This window comes from Gymnoscopelus microlampas (genome assembly GCF_963454915.1).
Source record: "Gymnoscopelus microlampas genome assembly, chromosome: 4".
In the NCBI taxonomy this organism is placed as follows: domain Eukaryota; kingdom Metazoa; phylum Chordata; class Actinopteri; order Myctophiformes; family Myctophidae; genus Gymnoscopelus; species Gymnoscopelus microlampas.
In genome coordinates, this window is record NC_139941.1 from 19,910,178 (window position 1) to 19,925,043 (window position 14,866).

At 40.2% G+C, this 14,866-nt stretch overlaps 1 protein-coding gene across 2 annotated transcripts; it reads right to left on the reverse strand.

The window, feature by feature from the left end:
* Positions 1-1,114: 1,114 nt before the first annotated feature.
* On the reverse strand, positions 1,115-14,861 carry tars1 (threonyl-tRNA synthetase 1). 2 transcript variants are annotated; one of them, XM_084054692.1, is made up of 19 exons: positions 14,696-14,861; positions 13,642-13,713; positions 11,133-11,323; positions 10,427-10,550; positions 9,960-10,081; positions 9,126-9,243; positions 7,630-7,694; positions 7,194-7,272; positions 6,859-7,005; positions 6,009-6,107; positions 5,572-5,738; positions 5,203-5,365; positions 4,479-4,616; positions 3,964-4,041; positions 3,705-3,805; positions 3,480-3,584; positions 2,324-2,396; positions 2,085-2,199; positions 1,115-1,864 (listed from the first exon to the last, which is right to left on the reverse strand). In XM_084054692.1, the coding sequence occupies exons 1-19, from the start codon at positions 14,753-14,755 to the stop codon at positions 1,716-1,718; spliced, it is 2,166 nt and encodes a 721-aa protein (XP_083910818.1). In that variant the 5' UTR covers positions 14,756-14,861; the 3' UTR covers positions 1,115-1,715. The 2 variants fall into 2 exon arrangements, with proteins under 2 accessions (XP_083910818.1, XP_083910817.1); XM_084054691.1 differs by having other exon boundaries at positions 3,480-3,587.
* Positions 14,862-14,866: the final 5 nt, after the last annotated feature.

Genomic DNA, 14,866 nt, shown 5'->3' on the forward strand with positions numbered 1-14,866 from the left:
TTGTGTCTATAAAAACAAAAAATTAAACCGCAAAATAAAATATGTTCTAGATATTAACTGTTTCCCATGAATTCCTCTCTATCCTTTTAGACACACATCCGGGTATTTGACCAACAAGCACCTTGTTTTCAGCTTTGATTCCATTCCCCTATTCTTACATACTAGGACATGACGTCACTGTAGCTAAAAGAAATGGCACACTATTACTACTACTTAATCATCACTAAAGTTTATCTCTTAAATCTAAATCCTCTTATCACGCTGGTACTCCATCCTCATCAAAAAAATACATAAAGCCCATAAAATTAAATAGATCCCCCATCCCTCCATATTATATGAACTGTTTTCAAGTGGCCTGTCCATTTTGAGTAAGCTAGTTAGTAGGCATATTTTTTTTTCTTACTGATGTTTTGGCTGCTGTTAATTAGTTAAGATCCCCTTTTTAGTTGAACCTAGTTTTGAGTTTTATGTATCAGCAAAGTTTAGTTGTGCATGTTAGCTATAGCTGCTGCTGTTAATTGCATTATTTTCATAAGATCCCTTTTTAGTTGAACCTAACAGTTGCATTGTTGGCTATTATTATTAAAACTGCATTATTTGTAATTCTCCATTTACATCAATTCGAGTTTATCATCACGAAGAACTTCACCTATAATTAGTCACAATAATATACAAATATGTATACATGTATAAATTAGTTTTGGCCAATCCTGCTTACTGACCTATCATAGGAGTGTCTAACTTCTGTATCACACATATTTTATAACATTGTCTGAGGCACTGACACACTGTACAGTAGGACTACATTTATTCCTATGGTGGTGGATGTCTGTGTACATAGCACCACCTAGTGGTTCATGCCATATCTTGGCATCTGCTCTCATGAGCAACATCACCTTTTGAATATGACTATTTGAGAAGACCTGTATAAAGTTATACTTTATAGGTATAATACACATATCTACAAAAAGTGCCACAATAGGGGGTTAACTCAATAAAAAGGAAAAGACGTAGTGCAAAAGTATAATCTAATACAATTGAAAGAATTGCTGGCACCCAAGATAGGAGAATAAACAGGAGGATTTTTTTCAGGCAATACATTTCAAAACTAGGATCATAGCAATCAAAGGGCAACGTACTGCGCTGCCCGTTTTTTTATGTTGGGTGTATGCCGGACAGCACTGACCTTGACCACCAACATGTCAGATATTACAAGCAGTCTAAACGTTTGTTTCATGGTCTTGTGGTGTGCTTTGATGTGTATCGAGTCTTTATGAACAGTGATATAGCCTCACTACTACAACAGTATTGCAGTCACTTCTCGGCTCAACTAATGACCAGATTATCAAAAATAAATACAACATACGTATTCTGTAAGAGTAACCACACTTACTCTGTAAGAGTCCAAGAATAGTCCTTTTTAATTTTTATCAAAATTGTAATCCCGGTTTAATTCCCCGAAGAGAGCACTGTGTGAAAATTAGCATTATTGAATTGTAATCATAGAGAAGTGCTCTGTGAAACACTAAGCAAAGTAAGACTACCAATATGAGTACAAACGTCAAGATCAACTACAGTAAATGCTTTGATGTACACCTGACCAAGGATAATACCACAACTGATAAGCAGAAATAGAAGGCAAAATGAAAAAAAAATGGCATTTTTATAATTTCTTCTTCAGGAGAACATTTATGATATTGCTGGCGTAGAACATGTCAGAACTCCTCTTCAGCGTTCCGACTCCTGCAAGACTTCAGCTGCTGCAGACGCTCCATGCACTCCTTCACGCTGCGCTCGCCGTGAACTTTGTTGTCCCGTGTGCGCACGTTGACTGTGTCACTCGTCTTCTCCTTCTCTCCCACCACTGCAACCACGCCAGAGGAAGAGACGCAAATTAATAAACATCTTCATTTTAGAATGATGCTTCATTCATACTCTTGTCTTTTGACAGTGTCGCTCGCCAAAAGTTGTTGTTAGCCTGTAGATCGGCTACTTCGGTGAGCTAAACCTTGTATGATGAAATATAATTCAGGCTTTCATTTGAGATGGAGGAAAGAGACAGATAGACAGGTATTGGCACTAACCCAGGATGAAGTTGTACTGGGCCAGCTGTGCATTTCGGATCTTTTTATTAAGGGTGCAGCCAGAGTCCACATCCACATCTACCATGAACCCACTACTGTGGAATTCCTGCCGGACCTGCCACGTTGGAAGGGACAAAACAATTAATTATCAAATATAGATTTTTAAAATAAAAATGTAAAATAAATTTTTAGTGGTAGTGATTAAGAACCAATACATATGTCATTTAGGAGCTGTATACCTTCTGGGCGTACTCTTCACACGTGGGTCCCACCGGCACAACCATCACTTGACGGGGTGAGAGCCATAGAGGCCTGTGGAAGAACACTTGGTCAGTATGGGTCCAAAATAGATAGTATACTCTAGGAACCAGAATTAACATTTACTCTTTTACTTACCTTGAAGACATTTAGATATTATAAATAATGTTTTGAACTCTCAATTCCTCATTAATTAAAGGACCATACCGGAGTAAATACACATACACATGTTTTATTTATTCACATCTCCAGCCATATATTGTACATAACCTTTTCCTCATAACAGCCTCAGATTTTGAAATTGTTTAGACATTAATGAACGTATCAGTGCCCTGTTAATAAATCATGGATATACGATTTTTTTGTATAGTAATGTATAGAATGTTTTTTCACTTTCTCCCAACAAAGTGGTTATGCCAATTCCCCTATGTAGTCCCTGTCACTGCTGACCCCTACAAATTGGTCTTGAGGAGAGGGTAGACCATGACTCGCCCTGAAATAAATTACATAATCGCAAGCCACTTCTTTTTAGGGTTGTCCGATATTGGCTTTTTTACCGATAACCGATATACCGATATTGTCCAACTCTTAATTACCGATACCGATATCAACCGATACCGATATATGCGGGGATTATTGTGATTAGGGTAAGCTCAAATTTCATATCACACACACCATATACAGTAAGAACTCCTGTAACTTATTTATAAAGCAAAAAAAAAAAAAAAAAAAAAAAAATTTTTTTTTTTTTTTCAAAAACCGATACCGATATTTTCCCGATATCAATTTTTATGCTAATATCGGCCGATAATATCGGGAGGCCGATAATATCGGACATCCCTACTTCTTTTCATTTGAATGCGTGCGTGACACCCGCACGGCCCCCTCCACAAACTATTGATTTTGTCAATATATGACATGCATATGACATTGTTTTGGGATTACCGCTCAAGCATATTTTAAGTGTCAGCAATTTCACGTACCTAGCAACATTAGTGTGTGGCACTGAAATGAAGCACCCAAAATATGGTACAGCAGATATCAGATGTATCGGTATCCAACCCGGTATGGTCATTTAATAGCTAGAAAAATCTTCAAACTCTGCAAGTAAGTGATGTATGCTGCATTGCCACCAACCATTTGCCTCCATAGTTTTCAGTCAGGATGGCGATCATCCTCTCCAATGATCCCAGGATGGCTCTGTGGACGATCACTGGCCTCTTCTTGTCATCCCCTTCATGGCTGCTGCACACATGAGAGGGGGATCACGTCAACATTTTATTAAGAGAGTTTGTTAAGAGAACGGCATCAATGCCAGTGTCATAATACCAAGCTGCAAGTGAATAAAAGAGTCATGAGTACCTGACGTAGGTGAGATTGAAGCGGATGGGGAGCTGAAAGTCTAGCTGAATAGTGGCACACTGGTGGTATCGACCAATGGCATCATGGATCTGAATGTCAATCTAGTGAACCAGACAACACACGCCACGGTAAATGAAACCAGTCTTGTAGCCGTCCTGTATTCCAGAGGAATCAACACTCCATGTACCTGATGGGGTAGGGTTCAAAGTGGTCGCTGTGTGAATAATGGTCAGTTGCTTCACTACATTGTACTGCTCACCTTTGGTCCATAGAAAGCTCCATCACCGGGGTTGAGAACCCACTTCTCTCCAAATTCATTCAGGCTGTTCTCCAGTTTCTGTAAACATAAACAAATGATTGGTATCTATCTAGATGGTTGTGCTCTATGACGAGCTCACTCAACCAAGTCAGCAGACGAAGATCTCCTTTTAAAGATGACATTTTTTTTATTTAGGCTTTTTATTCGTTTTTTTCCCATTTGCAAAACAGGCAAATGAGGGGGACTGAATAAAAGCTTGTGGATGTGAAAATGAAAACTATCATGGTGATTGTGAATTATCACTTTAAATGTATATCCACTTTTTTTTGCATACATTTGTGTTGATTTAAGGGTTTAGAATCACTCTGTGGTTTGATTAGTGAAAATAACTGTCAGGTAAAGAAATGTCTTTCTTGAAATTGTTTTTTTGTGTTCCTCAGACTCATATTCAGATATTCTATACAGAAAATAGTACAATAAACATTCTGAGGGCCCTCATATATTAAACCTCTTACCTTCTCTGCCTGGTCCCAGAGCTCAGGCTCTCCTAGGAACTTCTCTGGTCTCGTGGACAAGTTGAGTTTGAATGTGAATCCAAACACATTGTACACAGTCCGCAGGAAGTCCAGGCAGCCTTTGATCTCATCCTCAATCTGGTTTCAAAGATTAAAACAAATCCATTGACTCTTTTGGGCTTCATGACACCGACTAAAATATCACTGCAATAATTCTGCCAAGTACTATGACTATTAAAGAGTTGACAATTTTGATATTGAAAATATCAAATATGGGCTCAATTATTGACTCACTACAGTACACTTTAACAAACTATTTGAAAAAGCATGACTCCTAGACCTCAACAATTGAAATATGTTTGTGTCAATATTAGTGACAGTCTTTATTTAACAAGTGAACTTTCAATGTATTTTGCAACTCCAGCAGCCCCAGGCTGTGCATTTCTCCCACCATCAGAGCTTATGGCAGGACAGTCAATGAGAACACGCTGTAAAACAGTCATTCAGTTATTGGACCCACACTGCTGTAAATTTGACTAATGTATATCACATTTATGATCCAAATGTTTTCCAGGAAAACATAGAAGTAATGTTAAAGACCTGATGGAGAAGTTTTAAACTGGTTACGTTTGCTGACAGTAGCAGATATGAAGCAACTGAAAAGCTATAATCTGACATGGTGTTGAACATGTGACCGATCGCAACACTACGTTCTGGGCCTCACCTGGTCCATGGAGCAGAAGATGTGGGCGTCGTCCTGCTGGAAGCGGCGAACGCGGGTCAGACCAGTCAGGGCTCCTGACAGCTCATTCCTGTGTAGGACGCCAAAGTCGGCAAAGCGGATGGGCAACTCTCTCCAGGAGCGGGGCCGATGGTCAAACATCAGACTGAATGGGACAGAGTCAGGGAGTGTTACTGAGTTTGCACAGATTAGAAGATGAAACATCGAGTCTGCAAATATCTTAAATCGGGTTAAGGCTTTGAAATAGAGCCTTCATAGAAGGTGTCAGTTTTATTTGCATTTAAGTATTTAAAGTGCACTTGAGATTACAGGGTCCATTGAACGAACTATGTATTCGAAAGGAGGCTTTACCAGTGACCGGGGCAGTTCATGGGTTTGAGGGCAAAAGTCTCCTTCTCCGACTCAAAGGAGAACATGTTCTCGCTGTAGTGCTCCCAGTGGCCGGATGTCTGCCATAACTTGGCGTTGTAGATGTTGGGTGTGACCACCTCCTCGAAACCCCTCTTCCTGTATTCACTCTGACAAGAGTAGGATACATTAAATTAAAATAATATCTCCTTAAATTAAATTCTCCTCAAAAGCTACAGTAGATACTTAACTTAATGGTCTTAATGAACTTATTTTTGAGTAACTTGCTATTTGTTGGCTTCATTGTATTTACTGACCCACCAACTTTACAACTGTTTAGGTGTACCGTTTTTTTGTTCTTGTTTTTTTTGGTTCTCGATATATGTGAACTACACATGCGGCCAGAGATGACAGAGATTATAGTATAGTATGTGACTCACTCTGATGAACTCCACCAGGGTGTTATAAATGAAGGATCCATTAGGCAGGAAGAAGCAGCTCCCTGGGCTCAGGTCATGGAAAAAGAACAGGTCCTGCTCCTGGAAGACAGAGTATGTTGGTGAGTGCAAAACAAGTCATGCTTTTCTGTGGCAACATTAAAATAGCTGATCCTGTGAATATTACTAGCATCTCTGTCATTAAGATTCCACCACCCTCATACCAGGACACCCCCCCCCCCCCCAAGACACACACACACACTTACTTTCAGGTTAGTTGTAAACCATGACTTCACATATAATTCATAATGACATTAAAGATAGCCTGAGCACAGTAACAACCCACATTAAAACACAGTGTGGGGCATTGTTGCACAAGTTCATGGTGGTTTTCTTGTACCTTGGGATCTAACCTTTGGGGTTATGATACTGTAGAAATGTCAAATCAGTGAAGTCATCAAGAGGCATTTTCTGAAGCTGTTCCATTCATTACAAATTAAATAAAAAAATGTACGGGGTAGGCAGTGTTTGTTTGAGTCTAAGCATAAATTAGCTTTTATATATCGGTACTAACAATTCCCAACAAGAAAAACTAACCATATTGCTTTAAAATAAATATTAAACACTTTGATAATTGCATTGTTCCATTATGACGGCTCCATTGGTTTTCTATTCATCATCAGTAGAGAAAGCGTACCTTCATAATAACACAGCCTTGAATGGTTTATTAATTTCTGTGTAAGGGGTTATATCTTAATTTTTACATAGTCTTACATCATTTACAAACACAGGACAATGAAGTGAGTTGCTATGATCATATTTTATAGCTACAGAATGTCATGGTAGTCCATACCCGTCCCAGTTTGCGATGGTCTCTGTTCTTTGCCTCCTCCTGGAACTTCTCCCAGTCTTTGAGCATCTTGGTGTCAGGGAAAGAGATTCCATAGAGTCTCTGGAGGCTTTCCATGTCAGCCTTTCCCTCCCAATAGGTGGATGAATTCTGGAAAAACACACAGGTTCAACGGATGGTTCTCTTTTATTCTTTTAGCTCTAATTATCTCATGACAATAACGCATAAGATGTCTTTGCTCTAGAAGTGGCACACGGTGTGCTTGCTATCAAGATGTTCGGGGTAGAACTTGGAAATATCTCTTGTATTGGTGAGAAAAAACAACATTAGTTCGTCACCTTGTGGATCTTCAGGACCTTAATCTTTCCGGTGTGTCTCACATGAGGTCCTCTGCACAGGTCGATCAATGGACCACACCTAGAATACACAGCATGTTTTACACAAGCCATATCTGCTGCAAAAAAAAAAATATATATATATATATATATATATATATAGCTGGCTAAAAGAAACACTACTACCCTCTGTGTACATGTTCAACATGAGCAATAATCAATATGTATTTATTCATCAGTCTATATTACGATATACCATCCTCTATAGGCTACACTCTACAGTATACAGCATATCATAGTTTCTAGTTTATTATATTTTGAGTAAACTGCTGTAAATAACTCCCTGTAATGCACCAACCTCAACAAGACTATTTTGTCGTATACAGTATGCAAAAATATCTGGTAATAAAAATGAATTTCAAACAAACCGACGGCTTACCTGTAAACCGTAGTAGTAGGGGTGGTGACTTTCTCGTTCAGAATACGACACTTAAACTTGTTGTACTGTGAAAAGCAAGAGTAGTTTGAGAACGGTAAGAGGTGGTAACCAAGTTACAACTCCTAGTGTAAAGGGGTGCAAACGCTTTTCTCTGTAGACCACTGCAGTACAGATGTGCAACTACCGAATGCCCTACAGATGACATAGGTTTTCAATGAAATGGGTCCCGGGACCCACAGGTGGTCATTCAAATGGGTCCCAGAAACACCGAAAATAACGATCTGAAAACAACGTGTCGCGCCTCAGTGTTTCGGCTCGCGGCTCGGTTTGGTGCGCAGGTCGCGGCTCGGTTTGGCTCGCGGGTCGCGGCTCGGTTTGGTGCGAGGGTCGCGGCCCGGTTTGGCTCGCGGGTCGCGGCTCGGTTTGTTGCGCGGCCCGGTTTGGCTCGCGGCTCGGTTTGGCGCGCGGGTCGCGGCTCGGCTTGGCGCGCGGGTCGCGGCTCGGTTTGGGGCGCGGCTCGCTTTGGAGCAGGGCTGCGTGGCTCACGGCTCGCTTTAGTTGTATGCGTCCCGTGGACGCAGTGACGGTTGGTTTAATGCGTCCTTTATTAAAACGGTGCGTCAGAGACTCAGGACGCAGGGCTAGCAGCATCTCTGATATATATATATATATATATATATACATATATATATATAAATCACAATAACCATTGCCTAATGTCTAATTTCACAATGCCCAGGGCAATGAAACAGTGCACAGCTGTACTGGACAGTGCCTTGTGAAGTCCAAAATGTAGAATTATACTGATATACTGAACCCTAAATAAAAGATAATTCCCCAAAACGCCAGTCATTTTCTATGACTAACAGACATGTGATCATAAGCAGTCATCACATTTGTAACGTTTTTTATTTTTATTTATGTAAAAACATCAAGAACAGTTGTTTGATAGCCCGATGGTCAATAGATGAATAGCAGTTGCCTAAATGATACAGTGAGTGACATAACTGGTAGCCTGACAACCCCACAAATAGCTAAATATGATGATATAAACCTAAATAAATATACAATAAATTGTGTCCTCTCAACTTGAAACAATTTTGTGGATGCAGACAAAAATAGAAAACAGGGTTTTTCAACAGCTTGCATAATGTAGGCTATAGCATACATTATGCAGGACAGGTAATAATAATTGCTACTCTATCAGGTAATAATAAATTATATGCATATCTAGGGCTACCATTTCTGCGACGTATGCTTTATTTAAATATCTTGGTCCATAGCTTTGTGGAAAATAAATTACATATCCGTAATCTATGTGTACAGAGTAGACTTAAAAGACATAAAATATAATAATGAATGTCAGAGGGACATTACCTATAAAACTATTTTCAAACTATTTCGGTCTTCTAGACAAGTACTCGTTTACTCGAAAATACATTTGCACCCCTACTACTGTACAGCTTTTTGTTTGGTAGTTCGGGGTGGGTAGGTACCTTGAACATTTCCAGGAGGGTCTCCTTCTTTATCTCCAGCCTCTCGAAGGGCTGCTTCTCCTTGATGATCTTCTTGCACAAAGTCTCCAGACCTGGAAAGTCATTGCTTGACACGCACCTATCAAACGACAAGTGGGAATAAGAACTCAGCACACAAGCAGTGGCAACTTTTGGGGCCAACATTCACGTTCAATTACCAAGTGCTTATAACTCTTAAGTTGGTTTGTTGAAGTCCTTCTACCAAATATTTTTCCATATGTTCAGAGTTCAGACACTTCGTCCAATAACACAATTCAGTTATGGCCAAACCCTCTAAAACCCCTGGGTGAACCCTACAAGCACAGGTGTTAGTAGTCCAATGTCAGAAAGAATGCCCTGGCAACAACAGCCCCCACCCCCCCAAGCATTAATGTAACTTCAATATAGAAGCTGTGGAATTAATCAGAGAGCCTTCTTACATGCCTGCAAGCGTGAGAGAAAAAAATACATCCGTTTCAATTAAAGGTCAAAAGAAAATGTGGTAAAGTTGCTTTCTAAGGTGGCATATTCAGGCTTGCCAAAGCCTCAGTTATACTTGGTCGTGCTCCAGTGTATGACATCTGTATGAGTGTTGTCTTTCGCATTGTGAGTGACATCGTTGTGCAATGGAGAAGAAATTTGTATGCAATGTATGTCCCCTGATAAATAGGCTCAACTATGCACACATACTGTATATTTTGCCTTGTTATTAAGAAAAGAACCAGAATGACTGCTCCCAAGCCTTGAAGTGCGAACAAAACACTACAGAGAACAGATGCAACAACTCAGGCACTGAAGTCATTTGTCCACACTTACTCGTCCTCGAGGTGCATGTCATAGTAGAAACCATTCTCGATGGGTGGACCGTAGCAAAGGCAGCCTCCGTACACCCGCTCCATGGCTTCACCCATGATATGGGCACTGGAGTGCCAGTATACCTGAGGAATAGTCAAATAAATAATGTGTAATTATGAGAAAGTACTGGGGGTATGGCCTTTTGGTAAGGTTTCCATACAAGAAGTCAAGAACCCAGATGAACGCATTGGGCGAAATGTTGATCTATTAAATTCAGCTGGCATCTAGCACTGGTGTACTCCTTTTCCTTTTGTAATAGTTGGGAAATTATTGTTCTGAGCTTGGACATCGACTATTTTTGGCAAAGAGATTTGGTGTAAAAAAAAGAGTGGTCCAAGAAAGAAGTACAGAGCCAACCCCCGTCAAGTTTACCAACTTTAGAGGATTTAAGTGGTTAGTTGGTCAGAGTTGGAGCGGAACAGACTTACTGCTTGGGCTTCCTCATCGTCAAACTTGAGTAGCTGCAGACTACAGTCATTCTCCAGTGGTCTATCCAAGTCCCATACACAGTTGTTCACTTTAGCAATCACTGTGTTGTCAGCCAGACCTTGGCTGAAAAGTAAAAAGAAGAGGACCTCAAACTCCTGGGATTCAGAGATTGTAGAAAGGTACCAGGTACAAAAAATATAAATCTCTGCCGCTGCCATCTTTTAACCCACCCGGCAACGCACCGGCGTCATTTTAGATTTGAGCTATAACCATTGTTTTATACTTTGGCTATTCAAAAATAGCCGATCTACAAGCTCGTAGAGCGGCACTCTGCGCTATGAGCTTGTAGATCTGCTATTTTTGAAAAATCGTGAAAAGTTTTGAAAATCTTTGGGTATTATATTTTTTAATGCGAACATTGTGAACTCAAATCTTTGCTTCCTGGGGTCCCTGGTACAAAATATTTCACAAATGTTCGCTTTAAAAAAATATGTATTCAAAGATTGGCACACATTTTCCACAATTTTTCAATAAAATAGCAGATCTACAAGCTCATAGCACGGCACCAAGTGCCGCACTATGAGCAAAGAAAGAAATCTCAAAATGACACAGATGCGTTCCCGGTCTTATGGGTTGACTACACAACAGCAAGGCGCTGACCAATGACAACAACAGGAAAACAAGTACGTCTGTCGTAGCACTAACCTGATCCCGCATGCCACCTGGTACGGTGTGGTCTTCCAGGACTCGCCGTCCACCACCTTCCCATCAGGCAGGGTCACCTTGATGGGGCGAGCGTCACTCGCAGCCCTCTCGGCCAACAGGGCGTCGTGTTCCGCTTTCAGCGTTGTGTAGAGAGACAGGCGCTCCTCGATGTACTGAGGTGGTGGGCTCAGCTGGAATGTAGCAAGACATACTGTAGGTTATGAGACAACATTGGGAGGGGCGGCAAATCTATCAGGCGATACGCCTTACGAACACTTTTTCCCACATTGCCCGACTCATGTACCTCTTCCAATGGCCACACAACAGCTCATGTCCGTTCTTTGGGTTTGTGCTTGCAGAGGCATTAAAGTAGATTGGAGGTTTGTACACAATGTAATCGTCAGTGTTCATTCAACTGTGAGTGTAGCGTGCAAATGGAGGACGTAAGGGTCCAGTTGCTTTGATTTGTACACTCTCAAGAGTTGAATTAAAGGGCATGAAACTCGGGTCTATGCTCATTTTGTAGTTTGTTTTCCAGTTCAGGTTAAAAAACGTGAGCAGATTACAAACATGGCAGGCTAGTAAAGCAATGCAGCTAATAGAATAAATAATGGGTGCGTTAGGATTTAGGTCAGGTGTGCCCAGAGCCATGGGTGGGTCAATGGTCAATGCTTGCACTCACATCTAATCTAACACATCCATTATTATATTTAGCTGCAGCTGCATTGCTTACATCACAGAGTACTATAAGGATACGGCTGGAGAATTGACCAAAGATTTATCAAAGGGAGATTTAGAACCTCTCACTGTCTTTATTTTGCAATTTCCCCCTCTTTTCTTATTTTTTTTAACCTTATTTAATATACAGAGGAGGTCAAGAAATTCCACAGAAAAGGGAGTTAGAATCTCAAGAGGGGAAAGTGTACCGGACTGCCTGGTTGAGTCATCATTATTAGGAAATGTGCTCATTTAATTTGCTCACTCATAAATGTTCAGTCACAGTCAAATCATTATAGCCTATCAGTTAACATGAGTTTAATATGGAAGGTTGGATAAAGTATGCGGAATAGATCAGTGGTTGGTTCTCAACCTTTTTTGAGGACTGGGCCACTAGCAGCATATTTCAAGCAATCTTCAAGGGCCACCCCACCTTTTAATTTCGAGCTTTTGAAATATTACTCAAACATATTTTAATACATTTACCAATTTACATTTTAAAACGTTTTCCCACGGACCACCCGTAATTATTCCATGGGCCACTAGAAGTCCATGGAACACACAGTGTTATAAGCAGATTATAATGCATTATAAGTATGTTTATAACGCATTATTACATGACATGGGATACCAAAAAACAAATCTTAGCCCACATATCCCTGAGTGGTCCCCAGGTTGATTCTTAGTCAGGGGTTGTGGTCCCTGGTTGAAAACCTAATAAAATTGTTGAATTCAGTTAAATTGCCTGACAACCACAGTAAAAAAACAAGGCAGAGGAATTGAGTTGGCGTGAACGGAATTGTTGCCACTTGCCAGTCTGTCTACAGTACATCTCTCTGGTAGAAATCTGTCTTTCATGCCAAAAATAACAGATCTACAAGCTATCAATGATTATGTGCTGCATCAAACCGCTTTGTGTTAACATGTAGATCTACGCAGTCAGCTTCACCTAGAAATGACATCATCAAATCTAGATATATTCATTTCAGTTTCATTTGATGTACTGTGTAGTATGCTTTGGTTTCAACTGTTCAAATTATTCAATAGCCATAAATAGCTCATCCGTGTTTACTTAAATTATTTTAAAATCGAATTATTTTCAAATCACAAAGGTATGCAGTTATGCACCTCATCATCATTAGACAGAATTAACCCAGCTTTTACAGTAGAAGGTCTTGGAGAACTCTGAGAGCAGTGTAATGTTGTTGTTGTTGTTTTTTAAATAGCAAATAAAATAATTTCACTAATTGTAATCGAGGTAAAGTTAGAATTAATTGTGATATTGATTTGAATTGATAACTCCATGCCCTACTACTGTATAAGGTCAGTCTTATGAAGACCCTCATGTTTTGACCCCGCTGTAGTTTTTAAACCTGAACTGGAAAACAAACAAACTAAAAGAATAGCCTAGGGTTTCATCACTTTTTTAACACTCAGGATTTTACAGTGTTTTCCAGATTTTCTGTTGCCAGTTACACGACCGACTAAATAGGCCTCCCAATCTAAAACAAGCACTTAGTACTAGTGCTTCTTATCTTGATTGTACAGTACAGTACAGTCCTTTCCATTACCTGTCCTGACCATACACAGGTATTGTTCCCCTGCCACAGCCTCAGAACCCATTTCGAAAAAATTATGCCTGTCTAGGTCTGTGTGAGCATGCATGGGCAAACGCCCGGACCCATACACAGTACTGTCTTGGCATGTTAAACCATGCTAGTAGCATGCCCTTCTAAAACTAACAGTGGCATCTTTGTACAGTAGCTTCCGACAACGTGATTTAGCATCTCACCTCTGTCCTGCCTGCAGAGTCTCCTGTCGCAGCAACTTTGGCCTTCTTCTTGCCTTCTTTACCACCTCCACCCTTGACAGAAACCACAAGCATCAGGTTAGTTACATTTTGTTTTCCATTAATAGATGGGAACTACTCACATTACATACTATAGAAAGATACACCTTGGGCTAAAATACAATTATGATCTTGTGCCACATCCATGAACCAAAACTAAACATGGAGATGCAGCATTCAATTTGTATGCGCCACATATCTGGAACATACTCTCAGTTCTTTAAGATGAAAGCTGAATACTTTTCTGTTTACAGCTGCCTTTTACTGAGGTTTTTGATTAATTTCTTGTGGTGCACTCATACCGTGTTCTCTTATTTTTCTGTTCTCTTATCTCTTTAACTACTTTAATTGAATAATGACCTTTTATAATGTGTTATTGCTCTTGATGTTTTGTGTTTTGTGTAAAGCACTTTGAATTGCCTTGTTGAAATGTGCTAAACAAATATACATTGAATTCACCTGCATACCCATTCACATCGAGTATACAACTACACACACACACACACACACACACACACACACACACACACACAGACACACACACACACACACACACACACACACACACACACACACACACACACACACACACACACACACACACACACACGTGAATCCATGACTAAAGTGACAGCTACCTTCAACAGGCTATTCAACCACTGTTTTTTTAACAGCACTCACCTTATGTTTCACAGTGCACTGACTAATAACTGACCTGTTTTCTGTTTCTTTCTTTCTCTATCTCCTTCCAAATTTCCTGAAACTGCAATAATGGATCTTGTATGACAAATATTACCCCCACCTTTTAAGACCTTCTGTAAACCTAACCCTGGACCACAAGACAGTCTTGTATCAAGGCTACTGTAAACCTTGAGTTGAACCAGACTCACTACAGATAGCTAGTAGCTACACAGGCTTAATGACAGTGAACCACAATGCTACAGCTAGCATGCCATGCTATCAGTTAAACCTTTCTTTAGTTAGTTTAGTTTACAACCTTTTTGCCTTCCTCCACTTGCATTTCGCTCATTTTATCCGCCACACAGTCTTCTGCCATTAGAAGAACAAGGCTCTCCCTCTGGGCTGAGTTAACTCAGATGAATGTGTTATATATAGCAGGTTTGTTTCTACCACGAGAGAGCCGGCTCAGAGATGATGATGGTGTGAC